The sequence below is a fragment of the Chiloscyllium plagiosum genome, unplaced genomic scaffold, assembly GCF_037043375.1.
Source record: "Chiloscyllium plagiosum isolate Xiang-an unplaced genomic scaffold, Cpla_swu_hap1 HiC_scaffold_25, whole genome shotgun sequence".
NCBI classification, from domain to species: Eukaryota; Metazoa; Chordata; class Chondrichthyes; order Orectolobiformes; family Hemiscylliidae; genus Chiloscyllium; species Chiloscyllium plagiosum.
This window is the reverse complement of record NW_028270163.1, coordinates 59,711,891-59,727,691: the sequence shown is the minus strand read 5'-3', so window position 1 is coordinate 59,727,691 and position 15,801 is coordinate 59,711,891. Positions and strand designations below refer to the sequence as shown.

General features: G+C 41.6%; 1 protein-coding gene across 3 annotated transcripts in view; it reads right to left on the bottom strand.

The window, feature by feature from the left end:
* Positions 1–15,801, bottom strand: part of LOC122562314 (C-Jun-amino-terminal kinase-interacting protein 4) — a 294,916-nt gene that overhangs the window by 21,919 nt on the left and 257,196 nt on the right. For all 3 annotated transcript variants that reach the window (XM_043715173.2, XM_043715179.2, XM_043715180.2), the window contains 3 exons: positions 9,685–9,807; positions 8,654–8,734; positions 5,457–5,524 (listed from right to left, as the gene is read on the bottom strand). In XM_043715173.2, the coding sequence (XP_043571108.1) occupies positions 5,457–5,524; positions 8,654–8,734; positions 9,685–9,807 (272 nt within the window). The remainder of the gene's footprint in view (positions 1–5,456; positions 5,525–8,653; positions 8,735–9,684; positions 9,808–15,801) is intronic.

The window sequence follows — 15,801 nt, the reverse complement described above, 5'->3', positions numbered from 1 at the left end:
CTCTTAAGCACTAAGGATGTCACTTAAGACAGGAGGTGAAACATCTGCAACACAAATTCCCAGCTCAGCGAACAGAACCACAACATTCATGGTCATCATTAGACTTAATTCCAGATTTGTGTTGAATTTAAATTCCACCATCTGCCATGGCAGGATTCGAACCCGGGTCCCCAGAAGATGACCTGGTCTCTGGATTAACAGTCCAGTGATAATACCACTAGGCCATTGCCTTCCCTTCACGATTTTAACAAATACCAAGCACTCTAACAATCCTGATTAAAATTCAATATGGAGTGGATGAGGAAAAAGACAGTAAGTGAACATGATCATAATACTAGGCCTTCATGATACATTGGCACCAGTACTGGTTAAGGACAGAGCTGTTCTGATGGGACAGACTCCACTGGAATCATACTGGGATCAGAGTCCTGGCGAATTGCACAACTAGAGCTCTAACTAAATAATGGGGGTTCAGTTGCCTGGAAAATGAGAAAATCAAAAGGTGAAGGAGAAGAATTGCAGGTTCGTGACTGGGCTGATTGCTACCAGAAAATAAAGGAATGGATAGAATGAGTGAATTGTCATACTGTATCAAGGAACCATAAAACTGCAGGGAAGTTCAATAATAGACCAAGGGTTTGTCTCTAATGCATGAAGCATTCAGAATAAGGTAAACGAAATGATGGTGCAAATAGAGGTAAATTGTATGTTCTCATAATCGTGATGGAAATGTGGTTACACGGAGTTCAAAACTGGGAATGTAACATTCATGGATATTTGACCTTTTGGAGAGACAAGAGAGATGGAAAAGGGGTGGGGTAGCACTGTTAATAAGAGAAGCGAGAGATGATCTAGGCTCAGACGATGTGGAGTCCATTTGGGAGGAGGTTTAAAAAACACAGCAAGGGAAAGAAGACAGTGTACAGACCTGCTGTAGCCATTCTGTTAGAAACAATATAAATCACCAAATAGTAGGAGAATGTAAAATAATTATGGGTGACATTAATCTTCATGTTGATTGGATAAATCGAATTGGAAAGTGTGGCTGTGATAATGAACTCAGTGCGTTAGGATTAGTTTCGCAGATCAATGTGTCATGGAGTCAAACAGGGAGTTATAATGGATCTCGGAATGAGGCAGGTTTAATAAATGACCTTGGAGTAAAAGATCCCGAGGAAACAGTGATTATAACATGACAGAATTTAATATTGAGCTCAAAAGTGAAAAACGTGAGTTGGAAACAACTGAGTTTAACTTGAAGTGAGTTGGAATGAAATCAGTTCGCTAAAGTGAACTGGGTGGATAGATTAGCAGCAATAACAGTAGGCAAGCAATGGTAGGCATTTGAGGAGGTAATTCATGACTCTCAGCGAAGTTTCATCCCAATAAGGAGTTAAGATTCTGACAGAGAGATAAACCAACCATGACTAACCAAGGAAATTAAGGAGAGTATTAAGTTTAAAGCAAAAACATATGAGGTGAAAGTCAGTGATAACTCCAAAGTCTGGAATAAACTCAGATTCCAGCAACGGCAGACTAGAAAGATAATAAAGACCAAGAAAATAAACAAGGGCAAACTAGTAAGGCATATAAAAACTGACAATAAGAGCTTCTTTAAATATATAAAAAAGATGAAAATGGTTAAAGGGAAAAAGGCCCCTTCAAAAACTGAGTCTGGGAAGAAAGTTTTGGGGAACAAGGAAATTGTGGAGGAGTTGAATAGACGTTTGCATCCCTGATACTTCAAACATCCAATTAATATTAAAGAATACAGGGAGAGGAATTAAATACCATCATTTTCACTAGGGGAGTTTTATTAGACAAACTAACAGGGCTAAAGGCAGACAAGTCCTTGGCCCTGATGGCTTGCATCCTAGGATCCTAAAAAAGATAGAAGTGGTAGAAGGAATTCTGGAGAAGTACCAGAAGATTGGAAAACAGCTCATGTGACAGCTCTATTCAAAAGGGGAGGGAAGCAAAAAGCAGGTTAGCCTAACATCTATTGTTATAAAAAATTGGAATCATTTGTAAAGGAAGTCATAGCAAAACATTTGAAAAATCATAACCTAATCAAACAGAGTCAGCATGGTGTCATGAAAGGGAAATTACCGTGAGAGTTTTCTAGGTAGTTTGAACCAGACTGAATAGAAGGTAACTATTAGATATATTGTATTTGGACTTCCAGAAGACACTTAAGAGGTATCACAAAAGGTTAAGTCATAAGAACCCATGCCGTTTGAGGTATGGATAGAGAACTGGTTAATGGGTAGGAAACAGCAAATGGGGATAAGGGGTTCATTAAAAAAAACAAAAGAACTGTGGATTCTGAGAAATCTCAGCAGGTTCGGCAGCATCTGTGGAGAAAAATCAGAGTTAAAGCTTCAGGTCCAATGACCCTTCTGCAGAACTGGGGTTCATTTTTGGGTTGGCAATCTGTAACCAGTGGGGTTTCATAGGGTTCTGGGACAACAACAATGACTTGGAGGAAGGAAGTGAATGTACTGCAGCCAAATTTGCAGATAACAAAAATAGGTGGCAAATCAAGTTGTGAGAGGAATACAAAGTTTACAGAGAGATATTGTAGGTTCACTGAATGGGCAAAAAGTTGGCAAATGGAGTATAATGTGGGCAAATGTGAACTTGTTCATTTTGCAGGGAAGAACAAACATTATTATTTAAATGAAGAAAAACTGCTGAAAACTGTAACACAAATGGACTTTGGAGTTCTTGTGCATGGAACACTTAAAGCTGACACACGGCTGCAGCAGGAAATCAGGAAGGTAAATGGAATGGTTGCCATAATTTCAAAGGGAATAGGAGTATAAGGGTACAGAAGTCTTACTGCAACTGTGCCAGGGGCTGGTGAGACCATGACTGGAGTAGTGAGAATAGTTTTAGGCCCCTTATTTCAGGAATGATACCATTTCATTGAAGGTAGCTTAGAGATGGGTCACTTGGATGATCCTTGGTAAGGAGGGATTGTCTTATGAACAAAGACTAAACAGGTTTGCTCACTGGAGTTTAGAAAAATGAGAGGCGATCTCTTTAAAACATATAGGAATCTTTAGGGGTTTCACACGCTCCATGATGAGAGGATCGTCCCCTCATGACCAGAAGACATAGTCTTGGAATAAAGGGCTGCTAATTTAAGACTAAGATGAGGAGTGATTTCTTCTTTTGGAGGGTTGAGAATCTTTGGAACTCCTTGCTGTAGAGTGCAGAGGGTGCAGGGTCCTTGTGTATATTTGGGGCTGAGATAAATACTTCAGTAAGGTGTTTGACAAGGTTAGATCATGGAATACAGGGAGAACTAGCGATTTGGATACAGAATTGGCTCAAAAGTAGAATATAGTGGTGGTAATGGAGGGTTGTTTTTCAGACTGGAGGCCTGTGACCTGTGGAGTGCCACAAGGATTGGTGCTGGGTCCACTACTTTTCATCACTTATATAAAGGATTTGAATGTGAGCATAAGAGGTATAGTTAGTAAGTCTGCAGATGACACCAAAATTGGAGGTGTAGTGGACAGTGAAGGAGGTTACCTCAGATTACAACAGGATCTTGATCAGATGGGCCAATGGGTTGAGAAGTAGCAGATGGAATTTAATTTAGATAAATGCAGTGTGCTGCATTTTGGGAAAGCAAATCTTAGCAGGACTTATACACTTAACGGTAAAGGTCCTAGAGAGTGTTGCTGAACAAAGAGATCTTGGAATGTAGGTTCATAGCTCCTTGAAAGTAGAGTCACAGGTAGACAGGATAGTGAAGGCAGCATTTGGTATGCTTTCCTTTCTTTCTGGTCTCCTTCCTATCCGAAGGATGTTGTAGAACTTGAAAGGGTTCAGAAAAGATTTACAAGGATGTTGCCAGGGTTGGAGGATTTGAGCTATAGGGAGAGGCTGAACAGGCTGGGGCTGTTTTCCCTGGAGTGTTGGAGGCTGAGGGGTGACCTTATAGAGGTCTACAAAATCATGAGGGACATGTACAGAATAAATAGGCAAGGTCTTTTCCCTGGGGTGTGGGAAGATGGTATAGCTTTAGGGTGAGAGGGGAAAGATATAAAAGAGACCTAAGGGGCAACTTTTTCAAGAAGAGGGTGGTACGTGTTTGGAATGAGCTGCCAGAAGAAGTGGAGGAGGTAATTGCAACATTTAAAAGACATCTGGATGGATATATGAACAGGAAGGGTTTGGAGGGATATGGGCCAAATGCAGGCACGCGGGACTAGATTGGGTTGGGATATCTGGTCAGCAAGGAGGAGTTGGATTGAAGGGTCTGTTTCCATGCCGTACATCTCTATAACTCTAATAGTCAGGTACCAAAGGCAACAAGAAAAACGCAAGAAAGTGAGGAATGTCAGATCAGCCATGATCCTACCATATAGTGGAGCAGGCTCGAGATGCTGAATGGCCTCGTCCTGTTCCTATTTCCTATGATCTTTGGTTATGATCGTACCTGGTCTGGCCTTGAACACTGTGCAACAACCCAACATACAAGCAAACATTTCAAATAAATGCTCAAAATTGGTTGGGCTACACATTAATCTTTATAAACCTTTCTCACGGTTACTGTTTTAGGGGTCAATGTACCAAAGTGCTTGTTACTGGGCTATTAATCCAAATGCATAAATGATTCAGGAGTCAAGTTCAAATCTGACTACAGAACTTGGGACTTTAAACTCAATTAAATAAATCTAAAATCTGAAGATAGTCTTAGTAAAGGTGAACATGGATATGTTGGATTGTTCTAAAAACGTATCACTAATTTCCTCAAGGAAGGAAATTTGGTCTTCTTGACTTGCTTATATTTAACTCCAGACCCATATGAATGCTTAATGCAACAACTCTTCACTGTCTTGAAATGACCTAGAGAGCCAATAAGCTCTATTCATAATGGCTCATCACCAAGTGATGCTCAACAAGTGCTTAACTTGCAAGTGATATTCACCTCATACGAGCAAGCTTTTACAAATGCAGTCATTGTGTTTATAATGAAAACTTTCTATTGCAAATGTGTCACACTTTGGCCAATATAAGTACTGCACACAAGGAGCTAAGACCAAGTGCAATTTTTCAGATAAACAGGCGATCATGGCTGGGAATAAATATGCACTGCATACGGTCACATTGCAATCATAATCAGGCTTTTTTTATACATTACTATTATATATTTCTGTGTCCACATTTATAATGGAAACTGACTATGTCAACTTGTCACATTGCAATTACAAATCCCGAGATAACCTAATAGTACAGAATTGGATTTAACCTTGGAATCTTTCTAGGAACATTCTTTTCTTCATGAATTAGGTATAGTATAATTAAACCTTAAAATTACACTAAACCTAATTTTAGGGAAGGGGACAGTGAATTTTCAACTTTAGAGTGTGTGGCTTGGTACAGTACTAACATTTTCTCATTCAGAACACAGAAATGCAGTTAATGTTATAGTGACTTACCTACGCCTCTATGAAAGATTGCCAAGGTGCCATCAGCCAATGCTACTAATACTCTTCCTTTTAAATGTCTGGTAAAAGAGAAACTAGGTATAACTTGAAAGGCTTATGCAAGGACCATCTTTCCAGCAGTAACTTTTCCACATTACACTCCAAAAAGCTAAAAGATGAACAAAAGAACTGGACCTAATTCTTCACACTTTTGTAAGTATTTATTTAGACATACACATTCCAAATACATCTTCTCCATCAACAACAGCTTCAGGCAGTTTCTTTTTAGGAGGACATTGGTAAATGCCTGATCACGCCCATTAGATGGATACAATCAAAAAATTTCATATTCTGTATGATGTAGCCTTCTCTAGCTGTGGGAGGTTGCCCACTAGTGTTAAGAACCTTTGTATGCGTACATAGAAGGATGATGACCCAACATCAACTGGGAAGTTCAAAGAGAACTGGATAGCAACAAACCATGGTCAGTTTTATTTGGGTATTTACTTCCACATTATTCTTAGAAAATAACCTCATACAACAAAGCATCAACTCTGTGTGGTTACCTCTAGAAGCAATTTGAAAATCAAATTAACCAAACCAGCCAGTTTTGTAATTACATGAACACATCAAATTCAGAACTTCAGGGGCTCAGTGACTGCATTTAATATCTTGATCATATCAGAGTATTAAAGAAAAATGGACTCTTGAAAGCTTATTTTTCATCTTTATTAATTTGTGGAAAATTAATTGGATGCAGCTAAAATGATTAAATAATCATTCTCCGTCTATATTATCATTATAACTCTAGTTATTAATTGATAAAGAGATAACATATCTGCCAGTCAGGATAGATTATTAAGCCCTGATTCTGATTGGAACAAAAAAGGAGAATGACCTCACAGTTAAACCTCAAGACAACATTTGAAATTCTTTTAACCAGATTTAACAACCTTAACTGTTTTTGTACATTATGCCTCAATTAATGACATCAAGATGAGTTCAATCTCAGTTTACTGACAATGAAACAGGTGGAGTCGGTAGCTAGGGTATGGAGTTTGGACTGGGGACTAAAAACATCTCCTCAATATTAAATTGGAAAGAATTTCTGCTTCTCCAATACTGGATATCAATAAGTCATCTGATAATTCAGCAAAAAATGGAGAAGTCAAGATAAGACAATGTGTAGAGCAGGGTGCCATCAGTGTACATTTGAAAACTAACCCTTGGCTTTGGAAAATGTCACAGAGGGGCAGCATGTGAATTAGAAATAGGAAGGGCCAAGGATAGGTCTTTGCAGATAGAGGAAAATGTGTGGTAGCAGGAAGTGAAGCCATTGCAAGTGATTTCCTGGCTTAAATTAGGTCAAGATGAATTAAACTAGGTGATAGCAATCCCACCCAGTTAGACAATAGTGGAGAGATGAGGAAAGTGTGGTCAACTGTGTCAAATCCAGGAGACAGGTCAAGAAAGAGAATGAGGGTTAACTTGTACTTTTCACAGTCACACAAGATGTCATTTATGACTTTGGTAAGAGCCGATTTGGTACGGTGGCAGGGACAAAAGCCCCGTTGGAAGAATTCAAACATGGAAATACAGGGATGGATTTGGGAGGTGACAACGTGTTCAAGGAATTTGGAGAGAAAGGGGAGTTTAGAACATAAAGTAAATAATGTTGGAAATGCTCGGCAGGTCATGCAGCACCTGTGGAGTGGAAAAGGTTACATCTCAGGACAACGAAAGATATCAGTTTTGAGGAAAGGTCATCAATGTGAAACATGGACTTGTTTGCACAGACTCTGTCTAACCTACTAAGCATTTCAGCATTTTTGTTTTGATTACAGATTTCCAATATTCTGGATATTTTGTTTTTGAAAGGGAGTTTGGGGAAGCATTGGCACAGTCCTTACATCATTCGACGAGTAAACCAGAACCTCATGCTAATGTTTTGAGGACATGGATTCAATTCTCATTATCCATCATCCACTCTTGATTTTTGCAAAAACCTATCTGGATTGCTAATGTCTTTTCAGGCAGGAAATCTGTAATCCTTTCCTCATCAGGCCTCCAATGTGATTCCTGACCCACTCCTAACTGAGCAAACACTCCGTTCAAAGGACAAATACAGACCATCAACAAATGCTAGCCCATGTCCCATGAATGAGTACAGTGCGGGGCAGGGATGTTTGGAGATGAGATTGTGCAATTCAAGGATTTTTTTTTTTAAGGAGATGTGTGGTGACAGCAGATTTGAAAGCAAGGGAGCCAACAACTAAAGAGAGAAAACTCTTCATAATATCAGATTAAAGTGACGTCAGCTGGGCAAGTTGAGTGACCAGATGCTTAGTGGCAATAGGACTGGGCCTCATTCCTGATGAAGGGTTTTTGCTTGAAACATCAATTCTCCTGCTCCTCGGATGCTGCCTGACCTGCTGTGCTTTTCCAGCACTACAGTCTTGACTCTAATCTCCAGCATCTGCAGCACTCACTTTCACCTGGGGCATAGGAATTGGGTGTCATAGACAAGATGAAGTTAGAGACTGGAAGAAAGCTGACCGAGGAGAGGCTATAGAAGGAAGCAAGTTCAGGACTATGACAGGGTGAAGCATTAAAAGAAGTTTGGTTGGGTGGGCTATTTGAAGAAAGGAATAGTACAGAGGCTGCTGATTGGATTGTCTTAATCACACTGATGTGTTTGTTGCTGAAAGTACAGGTGGAGGGGACAGGGAAGAAATGTTTAAGAAGATCACTTACAGCGAAGTAAAATCTAGGGTTATCTTTGCTGTCCAAGTTGATTCTTGACTAGATTTAGCAATGAAAGCAGAACCCACGAGTATTTTAAAATTGTCTAGCCAGGTTTGGGTTGGTGAATAGTTAGAACAGTTGTCCACAAATCCTATAAAGTCCCTATTCTTGAATTTAAGCAAGGGTAGATGAGGGTCACACTAGAAGAAATGGCCAGGATGAAAGAAGATGATAGCCCCTAGTGAAATTAAAGAGATTGAAAGTGCAGGTGAGGACAGGTTGAGGAAATCAGTAGCTGCAGAAATTTAACGGAGGGCCAAAGACCAAAGGCGAGATATCTAGAACTTTGAAAATTTGTTAGTGAATATTAAGTGATTAAAATATAGTTGTTGATGTTGTTAAAGTATAAACCATCATGTCTGATAACTAATAAATTAAGTATTTCAAAACCTTTTATAACTTACACAATACTGAGAATAGAGTCTTTCAGTTTAATGGAGTGAAGACATTTCTTCCACTGAGCTACTGAGGAATGGACATACAAACTGCAAGAGAACAAACAAAAAGTTCACTGTCTCTTCATAATTCATTTTGAAAAGATTGCAGGAAGGGTCAAGGGGGATTGGTCCTTTAAATAGCTGCAGTGAGTGGTAGCATCAGTGGGAGCACACCTTGGGGATCCACCTGACCCAAGAAACCACAAACTGAGGTGGGGTTCATTCCATTCCCTTGTCTAAAAAGCAACAATCTATGCTCCTTCTTCAAGGATCCTGACTATTTGCATGACTCTGAATCATCCTCAAGGCGGGTTCCAATTTCACCCATTGACTTGGATTGTGAGTACTGTTAGCCTACAATGGAGATGGAAGCTCCATCCTATTAATGGGAATTCCATTTGCAAGATTATATCCAGCAAATTTGGGTCCTGAACGAATATATAACCCACGTGAAAACTTCTGAAGCATAGTTAGCCAATCACTGCAGAAAATGAACACCGCTCACTTTGCTTCCCTTTAACCACGCCATAACTTGACAACACCCATATCTAAAATGCAGATGAATGCTTTTCTCTTTTTGGATGAATCAGATTAAGAGCATCTGTTTCAGAGGTTAAAGTCCCTCCCAATTTTAAGATCCAGATTTACCAGAAATTATGCTCAGGAACAGGACAGACTGCTCCATAGTCCCATTTTTTCTGCCAACAATATAACCGTACCAGGTTAGCACCTCTTATTGCACCAATATGCTTAACAACTGGCTGGAGGGAAATAACAATTTGTACAGAATAAAAGATGGCTTTGAGCCATTGGCTATCACCCACAGAACAACTTTAAGATTGTCTATCTTATTTAAAATCATTTACCTTCCATTAGTTTTGACTGGATTCAGACTGAGGTCATGACAGTAAAAGACTGATTACACCATCTCAACTGCCTTAAAGTGAAGGTATAATGTACATCTGCATTAAGGGTGGCACCTTGGTGCCATAACTTACCAACCACTTTGTGCGCCAAGCCACATTGTTGGCAAAACGCTACTCATCTTCTCTGCTTCCTCACGCATCAGATCTTGATCCTGCGGAAGTGCAGATACACCATCTTTATACAGGTCAGATTCCCTGCAGGAAAAAGCAAAAGATGGCAACCTGGTTCAGAATCAAAAATACCTTGTAACAATACCCTCCACATAGTTTTTGTATGTCATTATATATTCCTAATGTTTCTGTCGCTTGTCATTTTCACTTGATTGCAATGATAGCAAAACTGTCCCTGCAGTTCCGCTGCCTAAACCATGTCCAAGAATTGGAGCCTCTTGCATGAGAAACTACAAGATCAGAACTGCATTCAATTCTTGAAGCTCAATTATGAATAGGGGTCAGGGGATGGCCAATTGCTATTTAATAAGTTCATGGCTGATCTAATTATTCCACATTCATGCCTAACTCCAACAACCTTTCACCCCATTACCCTCCCCCTCCATCTTTGTCTTAAAATATTCAAAGATCCTGCTTCAAATGTCTTTTGAGCATGAGAGATCCAAAGATACTTAACCCTCTGAGAAAAGAATTCTCCTCACTACTGTCTTAAATGAGTGACGCTTTATTTTTAAACTGTGACTCCCAATTCCAGATTCTCCAGTAAGAGGAGAATCACATCCTATTAACAAATCTCATAATTTTATATATTTCAATGAAATCACCTCCTGCTGTTCTAAATTAAACAGATACACGCTTTAGCCAGTCTAACTAATAAAACAACCCATTCCAGGTATTATTCCAGCAAACCTTCTCTGAATTGCTTCCAATGCATTTGCATTCTTCCTTAAAATAAAGAGACCAATACTAACTTCCCTACTTTGTATTAAATTTTCCTCACAATAAGCAAAAATTCTATTAGTTTTCTTAATTACTTGACTTCACCTGCATGCACTTAAATATTCTAAAAAGGTGCAATAGACAGTGACAAAATAATGAATATGGAGGACATATTCAACTGACTAAACTACCAGCCAAAGATGGTCCCTCAATCAGACAACCTGATGAAGAAAGAAGGAAAGATGTGAGAATGAATTCCAGTTTGTACAGATTACTGTAAATCATAAACCTTGGAGGTTACTCACACACGTCAGCTATTTAACTTGATGTCATGAGCTATTCATTCTAATCCCATTGACCAGCATCTGGTCCATAACCTTGCAGGTTACAATGCTTTATCATAGAATAACAGAATCCTTACAGTGTAGAAACAGGTCATTTGGCCCATCATCGACCCGTGGAAGAGGAGTATTCCACACAGGTCCAGCCCCTCTACACTATCCCCATAACCCTGCATTAACCATGGCTAACCCAGCTAGCCTATATATCCTTGGACATTACAGGCCAATCCATCCAACTTGCACATCTTTGGACTGTGGGAAGAAAGCTATGCAGAGATGGGCCAATGTGCAAACTCCACACAGGCACAGTCACCAGAGGGTGGAATCGAATTGTGTTTGGCACTGTGAGGCAGCAGTGCTAACCACTGAGCCACCATGCCACCCAAATGATGGAGGGTGCGAGGCCTCAAAACAAAAGGAAGATCGATGGTATATTTCTAGTGGAAAGTACAGAAACTTCATATGAAAAATATCATTTCTACATCTTATGGCATTTTTCATGAAAGGACCATATTTATGCAACTCCATTTGTGGAGCAGACTAAATATAAGTAAAAATGCAAATATAACTCGTCTTGACCACAGATTTATAGACAGGTCCCCACTGACCAACACTCTGTTGTGATGCAGATACACAAACAGCATTTTCCAAAGCAGTTGTAACGGAGTCACGGGAACAGTGGTCAAAATAACCTTTCCTTTCAAGGGCTAATTTTTGATTTTTGGTGGTTTTTCTTTGTCATTTAACTAATTCCTTTATTGATGCAGTCACATTGCAATGTCTCTTTCTGTATTTGTATTGAATTCTTTTCAAGTTTTTTTTGTCTTCAAATATCGAAGAATGCATCATACATTTACAGAGTCATACAGCATGGAAACAGACCATTCAGTCCATCCAATCCACGCTGAACATAATTCGAAACTAAATTAGTCCCACCTGCCTGCTCCTGACTCACCACTCCAAACCATTGCTGTTCATGTCCTTATCCAAATATCTTTTAAACACTAATTGTGTCCATACCCACCACTTCCTCAGTAAGTTCATTCCGTACATAAACCATCCTCTGTGAGAAATAATGCACCTCATGTCTTTTTTTTAAATCTCTCTCTTGGGTGGAAGTCAGATACAGGAAAGGAGCAGTCACTTTATTGGCAGTTCTCTACAGACCTCCCAATAGCAACAGCCACAGAGAAGCAGATAGAGAGCCAGATTCTGGGAGTGTGCAGAAGGAACAGGGTTGCTGTCATAGGTGACTTTAACTTCCGTCATAGGTGACTTTAACTTCCCTAATAGTGACTGGAACCTCCTTAGTTCAAATAGTTTGGATGGAGCAGTTTTTGTTATGTGCGTCCAGGAAGGGTTCCTGCTCAATATGTAGATAGGCCGATGAGAGGGGACCAGAGAATCCCTAGTATGAAAACAGGCCATTTGGCCCAATAAGTTACTGGTCAGAGCACTGACCACAGGAGTTGGGACGTCATGTTAGCTCAGTGCTACAGCAGGCGCACAGAGAGGGGAGCCGGAAGGTAAGCGGAGACCAGTTTAAATTAATGTTTTTCTTTTCGCAGTCCGTTTTTTTTCCAACTAGGAGCGGGAACCCGGAAGTCGTCAACATAGGCTTCTGGGAAGGTAAGAAGTTTGAATGGAGAAGGAACCCGAGACACTACACGTGTAGTGTCCCCCACCCTCCCTCCTCCTCTAACCTAAAAAAAAAATGACTCAGTCGGCTGAACAGGTAAGCTACTTAGTGTTCTTGCTTTGGAGACTAAGTGTAGAGTTATGGCAGCGCAGGCAGTGGAATGTTCCTCCTGCAGGATGTTTGAGGTAGGGGTGACCACCGATGCTCCTGCCGACTTCACCTGCAGGAAGTGCAGCCAGCTCCAGCTCCTCACAGACCGCGTTAGGGAACTGGAGCTTGAGTTGATGAACTGAGGATTATTCGAGAGGCTGAGAGGGTGATAGATAGAAGCTACAGGGACATAGTTACGCCAGAGAACAGAGGTAGCTGGGTAAGAGTTAGAGGTGGGAAGGGGAGGAAGCAGGCAGTGCAGGGATCCCCTGTGGTCGTTCCCCTTAACAATAAGTATACCGCTTTGGATACTGCTGGGGGGGATGGCCTAGCAGGGGTAAGCTGCAGTGACCAGGTCTCTGGCACGAGGTCCGGCTCTGAGGCCCAGAAGGGAAAGGGGGAGAGGAGGAGAGCGCTAGTTATAGGAGACTCTATAGTTAGAGGGACAGACAGGCGGTTCTGTGGACATGAGCGAGACTCTTGGATGGTTTGTTGCCTCCCGGGTGCCAGGGTCCGAGACATCTCGGACCGTGTCTTCAGAATCCTTAAGGGGGAGGATGTGCAGCCAGAAGTCATGGTGCACATTGGCACCAACGACATAGGTAAGAGGAGGGGTGGGGAGGTCATTCAGGGGCTCAGGGAGTTAGGTTGGAAGCTAAAAGCTAGGACGGACAGAGTCATCATCTCTGGGTTGTTGCCGGTGCCACGTTGGGGGGGTGGCATTGCTAATTAGAAATGGTATAACGGCTGCAGAAAGGCAGTTCGAGGGGGATCTGCCTTTGGAGGTAGTATGGGCTGAAGTCAGAAATAGGAAAGGAGCAGTCACCTTGTTGGGTGTTTACTATAGGCCCCCCAATAGCAGCAGAGATGTGGAGAAACAGATTGGGAAACAGATTTTGGAAAGGTGCAGAAGCCACAGAGTAGTAGTCATGGGCGATTTCAACTTCCTAAATATTGATTGGAAGCTCTTTAGATCAAGTAGATTGGACGGGGTGGTGTTTGTACAGTGTGTCCAGGAAGCTTTTCCAACTCAGTATGTAGATTTTCCGACCAGAGGGGAGGCCATATTGGATTTGGTACTTGGTAACGAACCAGGACAAGTGATGGGCTTGTTAGTGGGTGAGCATTTTGGTGATGGTGACCACAATTCTGTGACTTTCACCTTGGTTGTGGAGAGAGATAGGTGCGTGCAAGAGGGCAGGTTTTACAATTGGGGGGGGGGGGGGGAGGGTAAATACGATGCTGCAAGACAGGATCTGAGGAGCATAAATTGGGAGCATAGGCTGTCAAGGAAGGATGTCTTTGAAATGTGGAACTTTTTCGAAGGAACAGATACGACGTGTCCTTGATATGTATGTACCTGTCAGGCAGGAAAGAGATGGTCGTGTGAGGGAACCTTGGTTGACGAGGGAGGTTGAATGTCTTGTGAGGAAGGCAGCTGACATAAGGTTGAGGAAACAAGGTTCAGACGGAGCGCTGGAGTGATACAGGATAGCCAGGAGGGAGCTGAAGAAAGGGATTAGGAGAGCTAAGAGAGGGCATGAAAAATCTTTGGCTGGTGGGATCAAGGATAACCCCAAGGCCTTTTATGCGTATGTGAGCAACATGAGGATGACGAGAACAAGCGTAGGTCCAATCAAGGGCAGTAGTGGGAGACTGTGTATTGAGTCGGAAGAGATAGGAGAGGTCTTGAATGAGTACTTTTCTTCAGTATTTACAAATGAGAGGAACCGTATTGTTGAAGAGGAGAGTATGAAACGGGCTGGTAAGCTAGAGGAGATATTTGATAGGAAGGAAGATGTGTTGGGCATTTTGAAAAACTTGAGGATAGACAAGTCCCCCGGGCCTGACGGGATATATCCTAGGATTATGTGGGAAGCAAGAGAGGAAATTGCAGAACCGTTGGCAACGATCTTTTCGTCTTCATTGTCAACGGGGGTGGTGCCAGGGGACTGGAGAGTGGCGAATGTTGTGCCCCTGTTCAAAAAAGAGAATAGGGATAACCCCGGGAATTACAGGCCAGTTAGTCTTTCTTTGGTGGTCGGCAAAGTAATGGAAAGGGTACTGAGGGATAGGATTTAAGAGTATCTGGAAAGACACTGCTTGATTAGGGACAGCCAGCATGGATTTGTGAGGGGTAGGTCTTGCCTTACAAGTCTTATTGAATTCTTTGAGGAGGTGACCAAGCATGTGGATGAGGGTAGAGCAGTGGATGTAGTATACATGGATTTTAGTAAGGCATTTGATGAGGTTCCCCATGGTAGGCTTATGCGGAAATTCAGGAGGCATGGGATAATGGAAGTTTGGCCAGTTGGATAGAGAACTGGCTAATCGGTCGAAGTCAGAGAGTGGTGGTAGATGGTAAATATTCAGCCTGGAGCCCAGTTACAAGTGGAGTTCCGCAGGGATCAGTTCTGGGTCCTCTGCTGTTTGTAATTTTTATTAATAACTTGGAAGAGGGAGTCAAAGGGTGGGTCAGTAAATTTGCAGATGATACGAAGATTGGTGGAGTTGTGGATAATGAGGAGGGCTGTTGTCGGGCTGCAAAGGGACTTAGATGTGATGCAGAGCTGGGCTGAGGAGTGGCAGATGGAGTTCAACCCTGTCAAGTGTGAGGTTGTCCATTTTGAAAGGACAAATAAGAATGCGGAATACAGGGTTAACGGTAGGGTTCTTAGTAAGGTGGAGGAGCAGAGGGATCTTGGGGTCTATGTTCATAGACCTTTGAAAGTTGCCACTCAGGTGGATAGAGCTTGTAAGAAGGCTTATGGTGTATTAGCGTTCATTAGCAGAGGGACTGAATTAGAGTCGTGAGGTGATGTTGTATAGGACCTTGGTAAGGCCACATTTGGAGTACTGTGTGCATTTCTGGTCGCCTCATTTTAGGAAAGATGTAGAAGCTTTGGAGAGGGTGCAGAGGAGATTTACCAGGATGTTGCCTGGAATGGAGAATAGGTCGTACAAGGATAGGTTGAGAGTGCTAGGCCTTTTCTCATTGGAACAGCGAAGGATGAGGGGTGACTTGATAAGAGGTGTATAAGATGACCAGAGGAATAGATAGAGTAGACAGTCAGAAACTTTTTCCCGGGTACAACAGAGTGTTACAAGGGGACATAAATTTAAGGTGAAGGGTGGAAGGTATAGGGTGGATGTCAGGGGTAGGTTTTT